The sequence below is a fragment of the Aureobasidium namibiae genome, assembly GCF_000721765.1.
Source record: "Aureobasidium namibiae CBS 147.97 unplaced genomic scaffold scaffold_1, whole genome shotgun sequence".
Classification (NCBI taxonomy): Eukaryota; Fungi; Ascomycota; class Dothideomycetes; order Dothideales; family Saccotheciaceae; genus Aureobasidium; species Aureobasidium namibiae.
Window position 1 is genome coordinate 1,428,851 of NW_013581208.1, and position 16,715 is coordinate 1,445,565.

Sequence of the window (16,715 nt, forward strand, 5' to 3'; positions counted from 1 at the left end):
CATAGTGAAGATGCCGCTTTAGACTGGCACGGGAGGAGCATGAGAACCACCAGCTCTAGCGCACGGCTAGTCGCGTGGTATTGAACATGACAGGAACATCATCAAAGGTAGAAACTGAGGTTGGGAATATGTGTTTTTACAGAACTTATACAATAGAAAAGTGGTCATATCATCAGTTCCACGTGAAACCTGCCTTGTTGTCGGCCGGGGTTGTCCTCCTGTTGAGCACTTCCTCGACCTTTTCTCTGATACCCATCTTGCCGCGTCGCGTTCTGATAAAGTGGTTGACGACACCTTCCATGTCAAACCTTGGGTTGCTCTTGGAGAGAGCTTCAATCTCGGCTTCCCGCGGCAGTCCGGTCCAAGCATGAGGGTAGTCAATGTAGTGCGTGTCTTCACCAGAGCTAGGGAGTTCGAGCGTGAGCTCATCGGCAAAGAAGGAGTTGACCTCGGACTCTGAAATTTCATCAAAGCTGGTCTTTGACCATTGAGGCTTCTCTGCAGGCTTGCGGATCAGGCGTGCCGAGACACCCTCAACAAAGTCGGGGTGCTCCATGAACTTGGAAGCAATATTGTGCTCGTTCTGGAAGGTTTGAGCAATGTTCCATTGTGCGCCTCTCTTCAACTGAGAGAGAGCGACCTTGATGCTAGTAGGACTGCGCTGTGCAATGGTCTCACGGGTCTTTGCAGCCCATTTTTGAACCTCAGGAGGTGAATTTTCCTCCGAATCTCGCAATGCTTCCATGATCTGGTCAATGTTGTGAACCTCCTGGAAACAATAATCGATAGCGATGCGAACATTGGTCGAGAAATGCGGCGGTGCGTCGTGGGGCATGCCAGTGGTGAATTCTTCAATGGTGCTGTTGATGATATCCAAGCGAGCGTTGTATGACAGCTCGTCGCCAAAGTTGAGCTCTGCAAGACGGGCCTCCAAATCAGGAAGCGAACTGCTGTGGAGATAGTGAGTAGCAATTCCCGACAGGAAGGCATTGACACCCTTGAGCTGTTCAGAGGTGAGGGCGAGGTATGTGCCCAGAGCACCGTCCATGCGAGGCAAGAAGAAACTGGCGCCAACATCAGGGAAGAAGCCGATGGTGGTTTCGGGCATGGCGAAGACGGTGTTTTCGGTAGCAATACGGAAAGGAGCGTGGACACTGAGGCCGACGCCGCCACCCATGGTGATGCCGTCCATGAAAGCGACGTAAGGCTTAGGGTAGGTCGCAATGGTGTAGTCGAGCTTGTATTCGAGGGCAAAGTAGTCCTTTGAGCGTTGTTGACCTTCAGGACCAGTCTGGTTGTCCTTGGCCAGCGCGGCAACATCACCACCAGCACAGAGAGCTCTGCCGGCACCCTTGAGGACGATGACATTTGCGAGTTGTGACTTTTCCCATTCCTTGAGACGTGGTAGAATCTTGTTGGCCATGGAGCCATTCAGAGAATTGAGCTTCTTGGGACGGTTGAGTTCGATGGTGCGAACACCATAGTGTGAGCTGAAAAGGACATCGTTAGGCTCGTCGTCAGGTTTCGCAGCCATATCGGAGAAGGAGGAGTTGTTGATGCGGGCGCGGAGAGGCATGATGGCAGTGGGACGAGTCCGCGAGATCCAGCTCAGCGGTTGAGCAGTTCGGGCACAGGTTGGTCGGAGCAGCATGTTGAGAGAAGAAGGGGGAAGACGGGTGTCTTAAGCGGGCATGGAATGCGTAGAGCAAGCTTCAGAGCCTCGGTAAAGAGCAAGCCGGAAGTTGCGGGCAAGAGGCGCGACCGAGACGAAACGATCAGAGGAGGATACCAGAGTCCGACAAAAGGAAGGAAGGCGACAGACAGGCCGGAATGCAAAACAGAAGGAGCCCTGGGCTGGATTGGCGATGTTGGCGGCGTGCTTTGCAATAGTCGACCTGCGATTCGAGGAAGGCACGAAAGCGCCCGACACAAATTCTTTGCAAACAGAGCAAACAGAAAAAGTTGAGCTCCCGGCGCGGTTCCATCTAGGAAGGCACGATTCGCCGCACTCGCTCCGTCGTCTTGTCCAATCCACTCGCTGAACAGCATCATGTCTTCGTTTGCCAGTGCCTTCCTGCGTACCAGCCGCGCTGCTCTCCGTAGCAATGGCGCCGCCAACCCCGTCCAGGCCGCATGGGGCCCTCGCGGAGGTGCCTACATGAGAAACTACGCCACTGCTTTCGAGCGCAACAAGCCTCACGTCAACATTGGTCCATCGCCGCCGCCCTCTGTACCGCTTATCTCCCACTGACATGTCTCAGGTACCATTGGTCACGTCGATCACGGCAAGACCACCCTCACTGCCGCCATCACCAAGCGCCAGGCCGAGAAGGGCTTCGCCAACTTCCTCGACTACGCCTCGATCGACAAGGCCCCCGAGGAGCGCAAGCGTGGTATCACCATCTCCACTGCTCACATCGAGTACCAAACCGACAACCGCCACTATGCTCACGTCGACTGCCCTGGTCACGCCGATTACATCAAGAATATGATTACTGGTGCTGCTTCCATGGACGGTGCCATCATCGTTGTCGCCGCTTCCGACGGTCAGATGCCCCAGACCAGAGAGCACTTGCTCCTCGCCCGCCAGGTCGGTATCCAGAAGATTGTCGTCTTTGTCAACAAGGTCGACGCCATCGAGGACCCCGAGATGCTTGAACTTGTCGAGATGGAGATGCGTGAGCTCCTCAGCAGCTACGGCTTCGAGGGCGACGACACTCCTATCATCATGGGCTCTGCTCTGTGTGCTCTTGAGTCCCGCAAGCCCGACATCGGTGTTGAGCGTATCGATGCCCTGATGAACGCCGTTGACGAGTGGATCCCCACCCCCCAGAGAGATCTCGAGAAGCCTTTCCTCATGTCCGTTGAGGATGTCTTCTCTATCCCTGGCCGTGGTACCGTCGTGTCTGGTCGTGTCGAGCGTGGTCTCCTGAAGAAGGATACCGAAATCGAGCTTGTCGGCAAGAACAAGGTCCCCATCAAGACCAAGGTTACCGACATTGAGACCTTCAAGAAGTCTTGCGACGAGTCCCGCGCTGGTGACAACTCTGGTCTTCTGCTCCGTGGTATCAAGCGTGAGGATGTCACCCGTGGTATGGTCGTTGTCAAGCCCGGCACCGTCACTTCCCACAAGAAGTTCCTCGTCTCCATGTACGTCCTGACCAAGGAGGAGGGTGGTCGTCACACTGGTTTCCACGGAAACTACCGTCCCCAGATCTTCATCCGTACTGCTGATGAGGCCGCTGCTATCGACTGGCCCGAAGGCACCGAGGATGCCGATTCCAAGATGGTCATGCCTGGTGACAACGTCGAGATGGTCTGCTCTCTCCACAAGCCTCTCGCCGTCGAGCAAGGTCAGCGCTTCAACATCCGTGAGGGTGGTCGTACCGTCGCCACTGGTATCATCACTCGCATTATCGAGTAAATTTGACAAAACTTCGCCATCATGGTTCTACACCATGCCAAACGGCAACCGCCTCGACTCAAGTCGCCGCTTCGATCAGGCTATTGAAGATTGACGCGACTGTCGAGGCACCCTGGAATATGTCCGAAGGGGATATCTGTACAAAAAGGTCACCAAAAGCCTCTGTTTCTATCTTCTCCACTTTCGTCTGCATATTCGGTGGGTCTGTACTTTTAGCTATAGTTCTTTGTTTTTTTTTGGGCCAGCAGGAAATGACATGTTATATTATCCAACCACTCTCTGATGCTCCCAGGCCTTTGTCGAACACATATGTGAGGCTTGTTATACGACCCATGGAGAAGAGCTAACGCGGCTGTGAAATTCAACTCAAGAATGTTTTCACTCTGTTGATGTATTCATAGAGTAAACAGCTCACCCAGCCACTAAGGTTGAACCTTAAGCATGACATACGACCTTCAATCAGACCACACACATGTGTTGCACCTCTATATACTCCTCCCAACACACATCTTCCGCCTTTCCGCAAACCCCTCCAGCCTCCAATGTACAGCAAATTTCGCCTCTCGATAACCTGCAACCAATGGATCAGGGCATTACTCGCAAGCTCTCTACTCGGACGTCTCCTATATCAGGAGTACTCTTCGAGATGCAACGCAACATCTTCGAGCTTCTCCACCATGCATCCTTCCTCATCCACACCGCAGCAAATTGTGGATCCTCCTCCTCCGAAGACTTGACGTTTCAGTCGATTTTGAATATCGAGAGACTTCTCTTTACTATTCAGAGGCTTCTTAGATACTGGGAAGAAGAGATGCAGAATACGTTGTGTAAAAAACGGTTGAATGGGAGAAAAGAGTCAATGTCGTTGCGCACCTGACGCAGAAATGGAACGATGCCCATTCATTACCTGCTTGCCAGGACGAAAACATGGTCGTGAGAATCTTGGAAGAGCCGCAGTAACTGCAATGCCGCGTATCATCACTTAGTCACCCTGCAACTGGTGTTTCTTTCTTCTGTTCAGCCCGATCAGTGGAAACGGGGGCTGCATATACAACTGCGACAGCTAATCGTTTCTTGCTTGTGCATATGTCCTCACGTCCGCGCAACTATGCATGCAGGTTATCCTCTGAGCTTTTCGGGGCTGAAGCCTCTGAGCCCCTGTTCCAATGACCAGTATCATACAAGTCAGAACGCTAAGGTGCATCTGATGGTAGCTCCGTGGTGGCTTTACTCGAACACATCACGGTCTGAGCGTGAGTCCCTCCTTTCAGTTGTCGCTTCGAGAATGAGGTTGGAGCATGGCGGGTACGGAACGGGAAACGCAGACCATGTGTTCGCAACAAGGGTTTGAGACACCTTGACATTTCGCGTCGTTTTCCAACCAAGGCCACCATCTTCCTCCGCGAAATCCTTCGAGCCACGGACCGTTGTCGCGAGGACCAAAAGTTGTCGTAAGATGTCACATGCCCAGAGTATCTTGTCGAACACTTTCCTCGTCAGCCATGATGAGCTCAAAACCCAATGTCGACCATCCTTCGTAACTTGGAGCCCGAAAAATTAGACACTCATTCTACGGCCCGACACAATGGTAGAGAGGCAAGTCTTCTTGAGTCTTCTGTCGGAGATTGAGACTAGTCTTATTAGCCCTGCATATTGTCCTAGTACTCGGCTCTACTGGCCTCTGGGCAAAAGCAGGCTTTAACACGCTTTCTGTTGTGGGTACATGATCTACGATTTCACGTTCATGCTCGGCCACCAGCTCCGTTTATGATACCTCCGCTCGTCGCCAGACAAAGAAAGCTCAATGCGCCTCCGACTCGAGTAAACTCTCGAACCCCTCAAATGCCACCTAGTTCTGCATGATGTGCAAACTTACAGGTGTGTTGTGGCCGGGGAGCAGCTGATCGAGATTCTTCTTATCTGTGCGAGTCCTGCTCAGATCGTGACTACTGCACTGCTAACGTCCTGACCCAAGAGCTGAGAAAAGCCTTGAGTCTGTGTCTTGCCTTAGTTCTCTCCCCTGAAGTACATCACTTCTACCAATCCGTTCCTTGTACCTGTCATCGTCGAGTGTTGCGTCTTCGCTCACGCGCGACCTGTCCTGACTTCCACAGCTCTCGAGCATTGCATTAGCAGGAAAGGACGCTGCCAACATGTCCGATTCACAGGGCCAGACCATCATCACCATCTCGGTGATATTTGGTGCTCTCAGTATCTTTGCCATGGCGTTGCGTCTTTTCGCTCGGATCGTTGTACTTGGGAAGATAGGTCTGGATGACAGTGAGTTCGCTCCATCAGTCTTTACTTCGTAAGCTAAATGGAAGCAGTTTTGATTTGTATAGCGGCTCTTTTGTCATGGGGATTCATTGTCGCCACAGTCATTGCGGTTCAACATGGCATGGGCTCGCACATGGAGGAAGTCATGAAAAGGGGCACACATAACCTGGAGCACTATATCAAGGTACGCGTACATGACTGCACTGAAAGCGCTCATTGATAGCTAACCCATTGTCTTCCAGACCGTTTGGCTGTCATCCATTTTCTACAACGCATGTCTAGGCTTCCTAAAGTCATCGATCCTCGCATTCTACCTTCGACTCGGTGACACCCAGCTCAAACGGCTCGCGCAAGTTCTAATGGCAATCGTTGTCTGCCAGGCCACCGCCAACGTTCTGACGTGTATCTTCCAATGTACACCGGTCGCTGCGGCATACACGATAGAGCTCCACAAGACTGCCAAATGTGTGAACATAACGGCCTTCTACTTGACGAACGCGGCGTTGACGATCTTGACGGACCTGTTAACCTATATTCTGCCTTTCCGCTTGGTTCGCAAGCTGCAAATCCCTGGGAGGCAGAAATTTGGTCTCGGTATCATGCTCGGATTGGGGTTATTGTAGGTTACTTCCTCACACCTTCACTTCATCACAGACACTGACATTGCTAGTACATGTGTGTCGTCCATAATCCGAATCACATACATTCCGGGCATGCTCTTCTCCAAGGATTCGACCTGGACCATTTCAGGCCCCATGTACTGGAGTGTGATCGAAACTAACGTTGGAATCCTGACCGCCTCGATTCCCGCATTCAAAGCGATAGCCAAAAAGTACGCACCGAAGCTGCTGGGCGGCTCTTACGACTCCAACCAATATCCATCGCGATCTATACACGTCAAAGCAGGCAGCAGCGGCTTCCACAGGATGGGCGGTACTGCCGGGAGTAACCATGTAGCCCTCGATACCATTGATTGGGATCTGGGCATGTCAAAAGGTCGTTTCCAGACGACTATCAACCCGGACAACGCTAGTGTGTCGAGCGAAGAGGCAGCTTTACACCCACCGAATAGGATTGGTGTTACGAGGCATGTCCACGTTGAAGGAGAATCTCGGAGTGTTTTTGAGGAAAGAAACTCTCTTGGCTCCCACAAGGATCAGAAGGAGCTCTCATGAACAGGCTGTACTGTTACAAAGTTCACGAAGGACACAATCGGGCAGAGTGTTTGTTCGCATCTGGTTTCGTCACACTTCTGTATTTGCGCTCTGGATTGGGGGCGGTCCTGTTGTATTGCAGTAGTGTTGAAAGAATGGTATCTGGCATACTGTTCAGAGAAACAACAGATTGTAGCACACCACGCTCTACAAACAACTCTTGAGATATTCATTCTCGGCTCCTTTACCAACTGGTTGTTCATCCAGCTGATTGTCATACGCACACGCGAGTCAGCCCCACTGTATTAAACATCAATCTATGCAGACTAATATACGGGTAGCTGCTTCCTTCGTGGCACTCAGCTTATAGCAATCACGTGAGCCTTCACCGCTCCGAGTCGAGGCTTCCGTTTTCGTTTGACCTCAGCTAATTATCGCTTTGTAACACGGTCACTGTCCAGCATATTCAGCAAAGCACAGATAAGGGATGAGAATCGGCGTTTCGACGGGACGGGCCTTACATGTTCATTCGTCATTCGGAAATCAATGTACCAGTCCCGCAGTGTCTCATATGACCTTGCTCGGTATGTTGAGCCGAGTCTTGATCACCTTCAGTGGGTTTGGAACAACTCTTGGCCAAGTCCGACTAACTTTGCTAGGTGTCTGGCAATCATGTCAATCGCTATCTCTTCGGATCGTCAATACCAATAGCTCGCCATCCAAACTTCATGGATATATGAATCCTGCAGTAAGAGCGGGGCTAACAAGACACACGCCAATGCATACTCGTATGTGAGTCCGACGGAGCCACTAAGGTTGCTCTGCCTTGCAGACCCCTTCCGAGGTACCACCCAAGGACCCTTCATACTCTTACTGTCGCTTGCTGGGCAAATCATGTTAGCGAGACGAGTTTGGGAATTCTCCAGACATGACCCCATGTACTGGATGGAGTGCTGTTGGAGCCTGCTTGGCTCTTCAAGTCTTTGGACTGGTTTCGTAAGCCAGTGAAGTGCTGGGTCCAATGACTTCCAATATATCTGCAACCATCCTCTTGCTCAAGAGACAACTTGGTGTCTGCTTTTCTCTTTTCTCTGTCACTTGCCCCCTCATCCATGGATATTTCAGTGCAAAGTAGTAGCTCTGCTACTCTCTCCTACCTCGGCTTTCGCAATCTGATCTTAGCTGTCTCGGGATACTTTGTCGCTCGTGTGTTGTACCAGATCGTATACTACAGATACTTTCACCCTCTGTCCAAGTTTCCTGGTCCGTTCTGGGGCAGTGTGACAAGACTATGGATCGCGTAAGTGGATCACCATCTTCACACATCCAAAGAAATTCACCGTGGTGTACAGATATCACAACTTCAAAGAAGATGAGCCCATGATCTGTATGGAGCTTCACAAGAAATATGGTAGATCATTGAGGTCACCACTGCACTTTTATCCGACTTCTGACATCTCCAAGGTCCTATCATCAGAGTCACGCCTACGCTCCTACTAGTCAGCGATGCTACCAGATTACCGGACATCTACCATCGCTACGCAGACAAAAGTCGACACTATGTAACTGGCAGTTTCGGCACTGTCGAGAGTCTATTCAACATGCAAGATTCAAAAACACATGCAAGATTCAGGAAAATAGCTGCTGGATCCTATAGGTACGGCTTTCTCCCTCTGTCAGTCTGGATGAAGTTGTCATTTTTAACAAAGCGATACAGCTTCTCCAACATCAAGAAAATGGAACCACTGATTGATTTACGCATCAACGACTGGATCGACGAACTCAGCACTCGCTTTGCAAAACCCGGCGCCGTTGTGGACTTCGCACCTTGGGCGGTTTTCATGGCATACGATGTGATTTCTGAAGTTGGCTTTGGCGCTCCCTTTGGCTTCATCAAGTCTGGCTCTGATGTTGCAGGCTTGATACAAGGTTTACATGAAGGTCTAGTACCCTTTGGACTCATGGCTAGATTGTATCCTTTTACCGAGTGGATCAAGAGAACTGCTTTGGGAGACAAGTATCTAGTTGCCAGACCAGAGCAGCAGAGTGGTATTGGAACACTCATGAGGTTCAGAGATCAGTTGATTGAGCAGAGGAGAACTGATATCGAAGAAGGAAAGACGAACGGAAGGATTGATCTGTTGCAGACGTAAGTCAATCAGACCCTCAACCCCCTTCCCACACAGCAGGTAACCACTAACCGCAGAAACCCAAAAAACAGCTTCATCGACGCCCGCGACGAAAAAGGTCAACCTCTAGACCACGACTACATAAAAGCCGAAATCCTCCTCGTACTGCTCGCAGGCGCAGACACCACAGGCACAGCCTTCCAAGCCCTAATCATCGACGTACTCACCCACCCTCCCGTCTACAAAACCCTCATGCACGAACTCGACACCGCCACCTCCCTCGGTCTGATCTCAGCCATGCCACAATACACAGAAGTAGTGGAGCATCTACCTTACTATATGGCTTGCATAAAAGAATCCATGCGCCTCACCCCCTCGGCACCAAATATATTCCCTCGTATCGTCAGTAGTGGCGGTCTGGAGCTTTTTGGAAAGCACATCCCCGCTGGTGCAGAGGTATCATGTAACCCCTACATCATCCACCGCGACACCTCACTTTACGGTCCCGACGCCGATACCTTCCGCCCTGAACGCTGGCTCGAAGACCCCGAAAAGTCCAAATCGTTCACCAAATACAGTCTAGGATTTGGATATGGAGCACGAGGATGTCTGGGCAAAGAAATTGCAAACATGGAGTTGTACAAGGGACCTTTGCAGATCTTTAGGAGGTTCAAGCCTACGTTTGTGGACGAGCAGAGGCCAGGCAAGCATTTTATCAAAGGTGGCATCAGCTATTTTACGGATATGTGGATGAGGATTGAGGAGAGGGAGGGTGTTGTCAGAGGAAAGGATTCGCCTATGTTGGGGTAAAGGTGGTCGAGATGAAGGTTCGTTCATACAGATGTCAATGATCTCTCTTTTTCTACATCAAGGTCGAGCGCCCGCCAATCTCGGTCCCAGCTTCTCCGTCAGCCATCTCGCCATTCCTGCCTACGACAAACTCTCTGTATATCGTGCTCAACCTCCTCTGATCAGCCTTTGAGATCGAAGGCCTGGTCTGCTCTAGACTCTTCACCACATGTCTCCACAAAATCATTGGTTCCTGTGTTCCCGCAGCTTCCTCTTTGACACCATTAGTGTTTGCATCAGCAGCTGCAGAGTTGGTTGCCTTTGAACGTTTACGTGCAGTTTCCAACGCAGCGAGTTTGGTAGCGATGTTTGCTCGTTCGGCCAAAGATTGTGGTGTTGGGTTTGCAGAGATATCTTTTCCTAGACTCTCATCGCCGTAGCGAAAGTAAGTAAAATCTTTGTATTTGGACTTTGAGCGTGACGATGAAGATTTGTCGTTGCCGAGTTCTTCGGTGGGACCGAGGACATCGTGGATGGCTTCGAGATGCGCATTGTACATGACTGCTTGCAAGTCTGCGCCCGAGTATCCTTGTGTTTGTCGCGCTATCTCTTGCAGGCTTTGGTTATGATTAGATTCGTCCAGAATGCTAGCATCGATTCTGAGGTTGCCAGTCACGGCGCGCAGGATGTCGAGACGATCGTCTGTGTTTGGCATGTCGCATAGCAGACTCTTGTCCAAACGACCAGGACGAAGAAGAGCGGGATCAATCAGATCTGGTCGACTGGTGGCAGCGAGGACATATACACCTGATAGACCTTCTGCACCATCCATCTGTGTGAGCAGTTGATTGACAACACGATCAGTAACGCCCGTGCTATCGTGACCTCTCTTCGGCGCGATACTGTCAAACTCATCGAAGAAGAGTACGCAAGGACGTGCAGCCTCTGCTCTGTCGAACAAATCGCGAACACTTTTTTCGGAAGCACCAATATACTTGTTGAGAATCTCGGGTCCCTTGACCGAGATGAAGTTGAGACCACACTCTCCTGCTACAGCAGATGCGAGTAATGTCTTTCCGCATCCTGGATAGCCGTACAGTAGCAGACCGGATCGAAGGCGTAATGGACATTGCGCAAAGATAGGTGCGTATGTCGTTGGATATTGCAAAGTCTCCAACAGAGTCTGTCTGGTTTCTTGCAGACCACCAATCGAAGACCAAGTGGTGGTAGATGTTTGTAGAGTGACACCACGAAGAGATGCTGGAGTGAAGCCTTTGAGTGCGGCTGTGAAGTCGTCCCTGGTCAATGAGACATGCGGATTCTCTGCATCCTCCGATACGCTTCGGATCAAGGCTTCGTTCTGCGCTCTCGAGACAAGAGACGTCAAATCTCCTGGCATGTAGCCATCGGTTTGTCCAGCGACATCCAAAAAGTCAATGGAAGGATCCACCTCGAAACCTTTCAAACCGTCCGCTTGATCCCCTGCTTCTGAACCACCCATCCAAGCGGCACCATCACTCTGAGACCTTGAGTGCTTTGGCTGCTGAGTATCTTCTTGACCCACCAGAAGCTCGAGAACTTTGCGTCTACCATCCTTGTTTGGTGCTTTCAATGTCAAGATATCACGTACAACATGTCCACCGATAACAACATTGTTGACAGACTCTTTCGCTTGAGCAGTTGCCAATAGCACAACACCAGTATCTCGAGAACAGTGCTGTCTTGCGATAGAGCATAAAAGCTCGCTGACCTGCCTGCTACGACCGTTATCGTTTCCGACCTGGAGTTCCGTCTCCGCAGGACACAGTTTGTCAATGTCGTCCAAGACAACTAAAGCGCGACCGCCGAGTCTTGCACCCCACGCTCCCGCACCAAAAATTCTCTGTAAATTTTCTTTGATGGTGGATACACGTGTCTCATCTGTGACGAGCGTCCGGCAGGAAAAGTATGTGATGTGATATAGACGCTCTTTCCGGAGTCTGTTGGCAAGAAGATGTGCCAGGGAGGTCTTTCCTGAGCCTAAGCCTCCGGTGAGCAGTATAGATGATGAGTGCGAAAGGTGTCTTTCAAGCTCAGCCGTCAGGACATCGATGCCGACCATCTCTGGTGGTGATTCTGGCATGTCATGGCCAATGTTCCCTCGCGTCAAGTCTGATGGTTTTGCAATCTCTGGCTGGACCTCTATCGTCAATTTGCGCTCAGCGCCGATAAGCCAATCTGCAGACTTCTTTATCGGATGCTCTTCTGTACTAGTTGGCGAAGGGTCGAATCGTAGGATACCACCCGGCCAGGCATGGTCTTTGTTCTTGTCGGCTTCTGCAGGCAGAAGCATCCCGTCTGTCAAAGGGCCTTCGAGCAGACCAGATCCATCGTGACTATCATCAAAGATAGCTTTCAACTTCCGTACGGCTGCCTCTTTCTCAGCAGTAGATTCACCACCGAACTTCAAGATATTCGATTGAGCAGTGCCAAAAGGAAAGATACGCAAGTTCTTAACCACGGACTCCTTTTCTTTTGACTCTTTCTTCATGGCCGAAGTGGTCTTGGGTAGCTGTGGAGGAGCAGCTTCGATCCTGACTATACCTCCAACCAGTCCGGGAGATCCCATGGCTGCACAAAGCATTGAAGACAACGCAGCATGTTGGCTGTCCGGAGCATCACTCCAACCGGAAAGTCGTGCGACAATCTTTGAAGCGGCCTTTTCGGAGTCCATAGCCTGTTTTTGGGGATTGACAGGCTCTTCCAAGCTGGCAGGTCGGACGACCGAGACTGAGACCCAAGTGACGCCTTTCAGACTCTTGGAGAGCAAATGGTCATTATCCAGCCAGATCCGTAGACCCTTATCGGCATCTCCAGCCTCCTCCTCGTCAAAGTACTCGGCAGCTATGGCGCGATCGACGCCTCGGAGGAAAAGTGGCGGGCGTGTTGGTAGCTCGTCGCGTGTGGCTGGGTGCCGTACAGTACTGGCATTACTTCTTCCTCCCACGCTCTTTCTGCTTGTGCTAGCGACACTTCTGCTCGAGCGATCGGAGCTTCGAGGCTGGCGAGTCTTTGGCGCAACGATAACTTCGGCATCGGGCGAGATCTTTACAAAGGCTTGATTCGATGACGGTGCAGGGCTGAGAGTTGTGACCAGAATGTTTGCGGTAGATGTTGGGGTAAGGTGCAGAGTCAGTGGATGGCGCTGAGCCTCAGAGAAGGCAGGATTGGGAAGAGCGCGAACTTGAGACAGGAAGTTCATCTCGAGGAAGCGGGCATGCAGCTCAATGATGTCCCAATCGGTCGGGGTGAGGGGCTCAATGTTGACGGTGTGGGCTTGCGGAGGATCGATGTGGAGGTTGACAGCCACCTTCAGGCCATTGGTGATGCCTAGGACTCTTGCCAGGGTGGAATCCAGCTCGACAGCAGCGACGTCTTGATCTTGTCTGGTGGCATTTCCTCTTGTCCCTTGTATTCCGTTCCTTGACACTATAGGAGCCAATCTGGTCTGGCTCTGCATGCCGGTCCATCCTAGATATATCGAGCGTGGTTGCGACGAGGATGCGTTCGGTTTGTCGGTGGGTGATGTTGGCTGACGAAAGCTGAGCTCGACAACTACATTTTGAGCTACCTACACGCGTCAGTTTGGCTTCTTGTTCGTTTGTCTGGAAATAGTTACTGTGTTGGCATTGACCAGTACAGAGACCAGCGAAGATGGGAGATTGACCAGACAGCTCTTGAGCTGCGGTTGCAGGACTATTTCAGCCTGGGTCGCGCTCTTTGAGCTTTTAGACAGTGGTAGAGACATGGCAGACTCGACTACAAGGTTGACTTGACTTCATGCAAGACGAGAGCAAGATGGCAGGTGCGATCGGCCAGGGACCACAAGCGGCTTCGGCTTGCGGACAAGCTGTCAATCAAACAACCGAGGCTTCCCCCGGCCTTCTTCACATGCTGTGTCGGCACATCAGCCTCCGATGAAGAACACCTTGCTGCCTCAGGCACTCACCCAAAACTTGACATGGTTAAGAATATTAACTTGCAATTCTACTAAGAACGGATATAGAGATCATGGCCGTAATGTCAGAGCATTCTCCCGTGTCGATGTTCTTTACATTTTCCACCTCGCCCCTGAACCCTATACCACTCAACACATAAGCGCCGTATTCGTTTCGAGCAAGTCTCTCCACGAGTCTGATCCAGACCCGCTGTATGCTTGCTTTTGTTTGCCATGCGGCCATCACTTTCGTCAATGGGAACGGTCCTGCGTTCTTCCTTGCCATCGCTCAACCTTGGGCGATAAAGAGTGTGTTGTGTGTATGTGTGGAGTCGAGAGAGCTTCTGGTACGTGTCCAGTATCTAGGCGGGTTTGAATCTGATACCAGCCGTTGATAGCCTCGCGTTTGAGAGTGTCGAAGTTTCTTCCTCACTCTTCAATCTTCCTCCTCTTGCCCTTTGGTGCTGGATCGAGTGGGGTTCGTGAGTAGGTAACTGTCCTTGTAACCACTTGTCGAACACTCATCTTGCTGGTCGTACTACCTTCAGCTTCTGTTGGTGAGTACTCAGCGCTCCACGGTGTTCCGCTCAGCGCAGATGCACTGTGAGGCTCGTGGTGAGTACGAGCACTCATCGGAGATCGCAGATTGGCTGGTGACATGGGCGAAGGAGGTACCTGGATACTCCTAGGAAGCTTTGCAGATCGAGGTTTTGCAAATGGAGAAGGCGGTATAATGACTCGGGGCGACTGTGGTTTGACCTTGCGTTTGGTTTCTGAGATTGTGCTAGACACTGAATGCACAGACTCGGTCGAGCTGGAAACCACAGATGTGACAGAAGACTCGGAGCTGGTGGAGTTGGTGCGGGAGAGTATCGGTTTCACTGTCTCAGGCGTGGCATCTGGAGACTTCTCCTCTGTCTCCTCGATGACTTCGCTGGGCACTTTGTCGCCGAAGTGGAACTTTGAGCTGGTCCCTGTAATAATTGGACTGGCCAGACCGGTCGACATTGACTTCAAGAAGTCTAGATAGGCCACCGGAGGGGTGACGGGAGTCTTGATGTTCTCTTCTCTCTTGATGAAGCTTGGTGTACCTGGAAAAGGACTCTTGACTTCAGATGGATATGAGGCTGATAGAGGGGTCTGCAGAGTCGGTCTCTTGGGTCGTTTATCATCATTCGTCTTGGTCTCGATGACCGAGGGGGCAGAGATACTCCGAGCCGCCATATTGAAGAGGCAAGGAAAGAAACGAACAAAGCGAGTGACTTGACTAAAGAACAAGGACAGTTGTAGATATGAATTCCCAGCTGGACGGGTGAAAATATGACTATGAAAGCACAAGAGAGCCAGAAAGAAAGAGAGTATATAAGCCGATTTTGTATGCTTACCTGAAAAGCAACAAGACTGGACGAAACAAGAGCTCTACTCAACACAAAAGACAAAGGCGGCGCGTAAGCCGCAAGGGTCGCCGCACGAATCGCCTTGACTAAGGTTATTTCTGGCATGGATGCTACCGCCCTGTCTAGTCCCCGTTGCGTTAAAGTGATCTTGCAAGTTGCCAATCGAAGGCTCTTGTAACGCGCGGGCTCGGGACTTCTGCTATGCGCTGCGCGCCCTCATTGGGTCGACGAGTAGCTAAGCGCCCTGGTCAGTCATACGCTGTGACAGACGTCTCAGATTGCATGGTGGCCCGCAAGAAGCTTTTTCACTCGCAGCCAAGAACAGCGCATGGCAAGAGGTACTTGCGAATGGCGTGCGGTCATGGTGTGCAGAATGTGAGATGTGCTGGAGGATGAAGGAAGATTGGGCAGTCACCCCGCTTGTCGACTGTGAATTCTGTCACTGGCTGCCAGCCTCCAAACCTTGATAATCGAATATTGGTATACTACATGTCGCTCGCTCCAAATCCATGATCCAATCAAATAAAGAGAACAAACTCTCCTCTCTCGTTCTTCCTGATGCGAAGATCCTTCCAGAGGTCCTTGTCGCCATCATCCTTCTTACCCTGTGCTTGACGCTCACGGTGGTAGCGCTTGAGAGCTTTGTTGATGCTCAAGCCGCTGTCGCTTTCGGGGCCCTTGTCAACAAAGCTCAAGAACAGCTCTGCTGGTGAGCGTTTGGTGACGAGCTGCTTGTCTTCGCGCGCGTCTGAAGATGTTGTTTTTTTGGACGAGCTCTTGACTGACGATGCCTTCTTTGATTCCTTCTCTGACTTGTCCTTCTTGCTACGCTTCTTGGGGCTCAAAGGACTGGCAGCAGCACCATCCTCGCCAAAGTCGGGGCCGGACAGCATTCTGTTCAAACCACCTGTGAGACCAGTGTGCAATGCGGGAGTGGGTTCTGCCATATCTTCATCTCTCTTGCGCTTCTTGTCACTCTTGCTCTTGTCATCACGGTCGCGCTTTGAGGCTGGTGTAACGAAGGGTGCGGATTCGATCTTTGCGGGAGTGGTGTCCATGTAATCAAAGACGTTCACACCGGGAGGCAACTCAGCACCAGATGGAGGAGGAGAAGGAGCCTTTGGCGGGGCATTGGTTTTGGCGACATCGGTAGTGGTGGGTTCGGGTGCCTTTGTCTGTACAAGAGCCTGATCCTGCTTCTTCTGGTTCTGATTTTGACCCTTGCCCTTCTTCTCGCCTCTGTAGAGGTGGCCTTGGTATTTCTGAGCCTCAGACATACAGCTGGTATGCGCACGGTAATCGGTGCCTTGGAAGTGGACCATGCAGTCGATGCAGGTGAATGATGCGCCCCAGCACTGGTTGGCGTGAGGGTCGAGCTTCTTCTTGGTGAGAATGTCACCGCATCCCTAAGCGACGAATTAGTATCAGGACTGATGCATATGTTTCCATGCTTTCAACGCGTACCTCGCACGAAAAGGAAACCATGTTGAGTTAGCGCGCGGTTGGTGAAATTATGCTGTGTCGCAAAGGAGTGGCGGCTCTACGCAGTATTCCGAATCTGATCAGCGA

The 16,715-nt window shown here is 51.4% G+C and overlaps 7 protein-coding genes across 7 annotated transcripts; 3 read left to right on the forward strand and 4 right to left on the reverse strand.

Annotated features, from left to right (window-relative positions):
* Nucleotides 1-172: 172 nt before the first annotated feature.
* On the reverse strand, nt 173-1,534 carry M436DRAFT_37108 (3-hydroxyisobutyryl-CoA hydrolase mitochondrial precursor; the record flags this gene model as incomplete). Its single annotated transcript, XM_013576530.1, has 1 exon — nt 173-1,534. One exon carries the CDS (start codon nt 1,532-1,534, stop codon nt 173-175), a length of 1,362 nt encoding a protein of 453 aa, XP_013431984.1.
* Nucleotides 1,535-2,050: 516 nt separating this feature from the next.
* On the forward strand, nt 2,051-3,424 carry M436DRAFT_59821 (translation elongation factor Tu; the record flags this gene model as incomplete). The annotated part of the gene is made up of 2 exons (XM_013576648.1): nt 2,051-2,210; nt 2,262-3,424. The coding sequence occupies 2 exons, from the start codon at nt 2,051-2,053 to the stop codon at nt 3,422-3,424; spliced, it is 1,323 nt and encodes a 440-aa protein (XP_013432102.1).
* A 2,153-nt stretch (nt 3,425-5,577) lies between these two features.
* M436DRAFT_35901 (uncharacterized protein) lies at nt 5,578-6,876 on the forward strand (the record flags this gene model as incomplete). The annotated part of the gene is made up of 4 exons (XM_013576295.1): nt 5,578-5,704; nt 5,749-5,885; nt 5,944-6,320; nt 6,372-6,876. 4 exons carry the CDS (start codon nt 5,578-5,580, stop codon nt 6,874-6,876), a joined length of 1,146 nt encoding a protein of 381 aa, XP_013431749.1.
* A 1,091-nt stretch (nt 6,877-7,967) lies between these two features.
* Nucleotides 7,968-9,794, forward strand: M436DRAFT_77734 (flavonoid 3',5'-hydroxylase; the record flags this gene model as incomplete). The annotated part of the gene is made up of 5 exons (XM_013576959.1): nt 7,968-8,155; nt 8,208-8,266; nt 8,320-8,512; nt 8,573-9,004; nt 9,077-9,794. 5 exons carry the CDS (start codon nt 7,968-7,970, stop codon nt 9,792-9,794), a joined length of 1,590 nt encoding a protein of 529 aa, XP_013432413.1.
* A 52-nt stretch (nt 9,795-9,846) lies between these two features.
* M436DRAFT_69035 (AAA-domain-containing protein) lies at nt 9,847-13,272 on the reverse strand (the record flags this gene model as incomplete). Its single annotated transcript, XM_013576794.1, has 1 exon — nt 9,847-13,272. The coding sequence occupies one exon, from the start codon at nt 13,270-13,272 to the stop codon at nt 9,847-9,849; it is 3,426 nt and encodes a 1,141-aa protein (XP_013432248.1).
* Nucleotides 13,273-14,178: 906 nt separating this feature from the next.
* On the reverse strand, nt 14,179-14,973 carry M436DRAFT_35971 (uncharacterized protein; the record flags this gene model as incomplete). Its single annotated transcript, XM_013576306.1, has 1 exon — nt 14,179-14,973. The coding sequence occupies one exon, from the start codon at nt 14,971-14,973 to the stop codon at nt 14,179-14,181; it is 795 nt and encodes a 264-aa protein (XP_013431760.1).
* Nucleotides 14,974-15,664: 691 nt separating this feature from the next.
* M436DRAFT_35586 (uncharacterized protein) lies at nt 15,665-16,631 on the reverse strand (the record flags this gene model as incomplete). Its single annotated transcript, XM_013576243.1, has 2 exons — nt 15,665-16,552; nt 16,611-16,631. 2 exons carry the CDS (start codon nt 16,629-16,631, stop codon nt 15,665-15,667), a joined length of 909 nt encoding a protein of 302 aa, XP_013431697.1.
* Between the last annotated feature and the right edge of the window lie 84 nt (nt 16,632-16,715).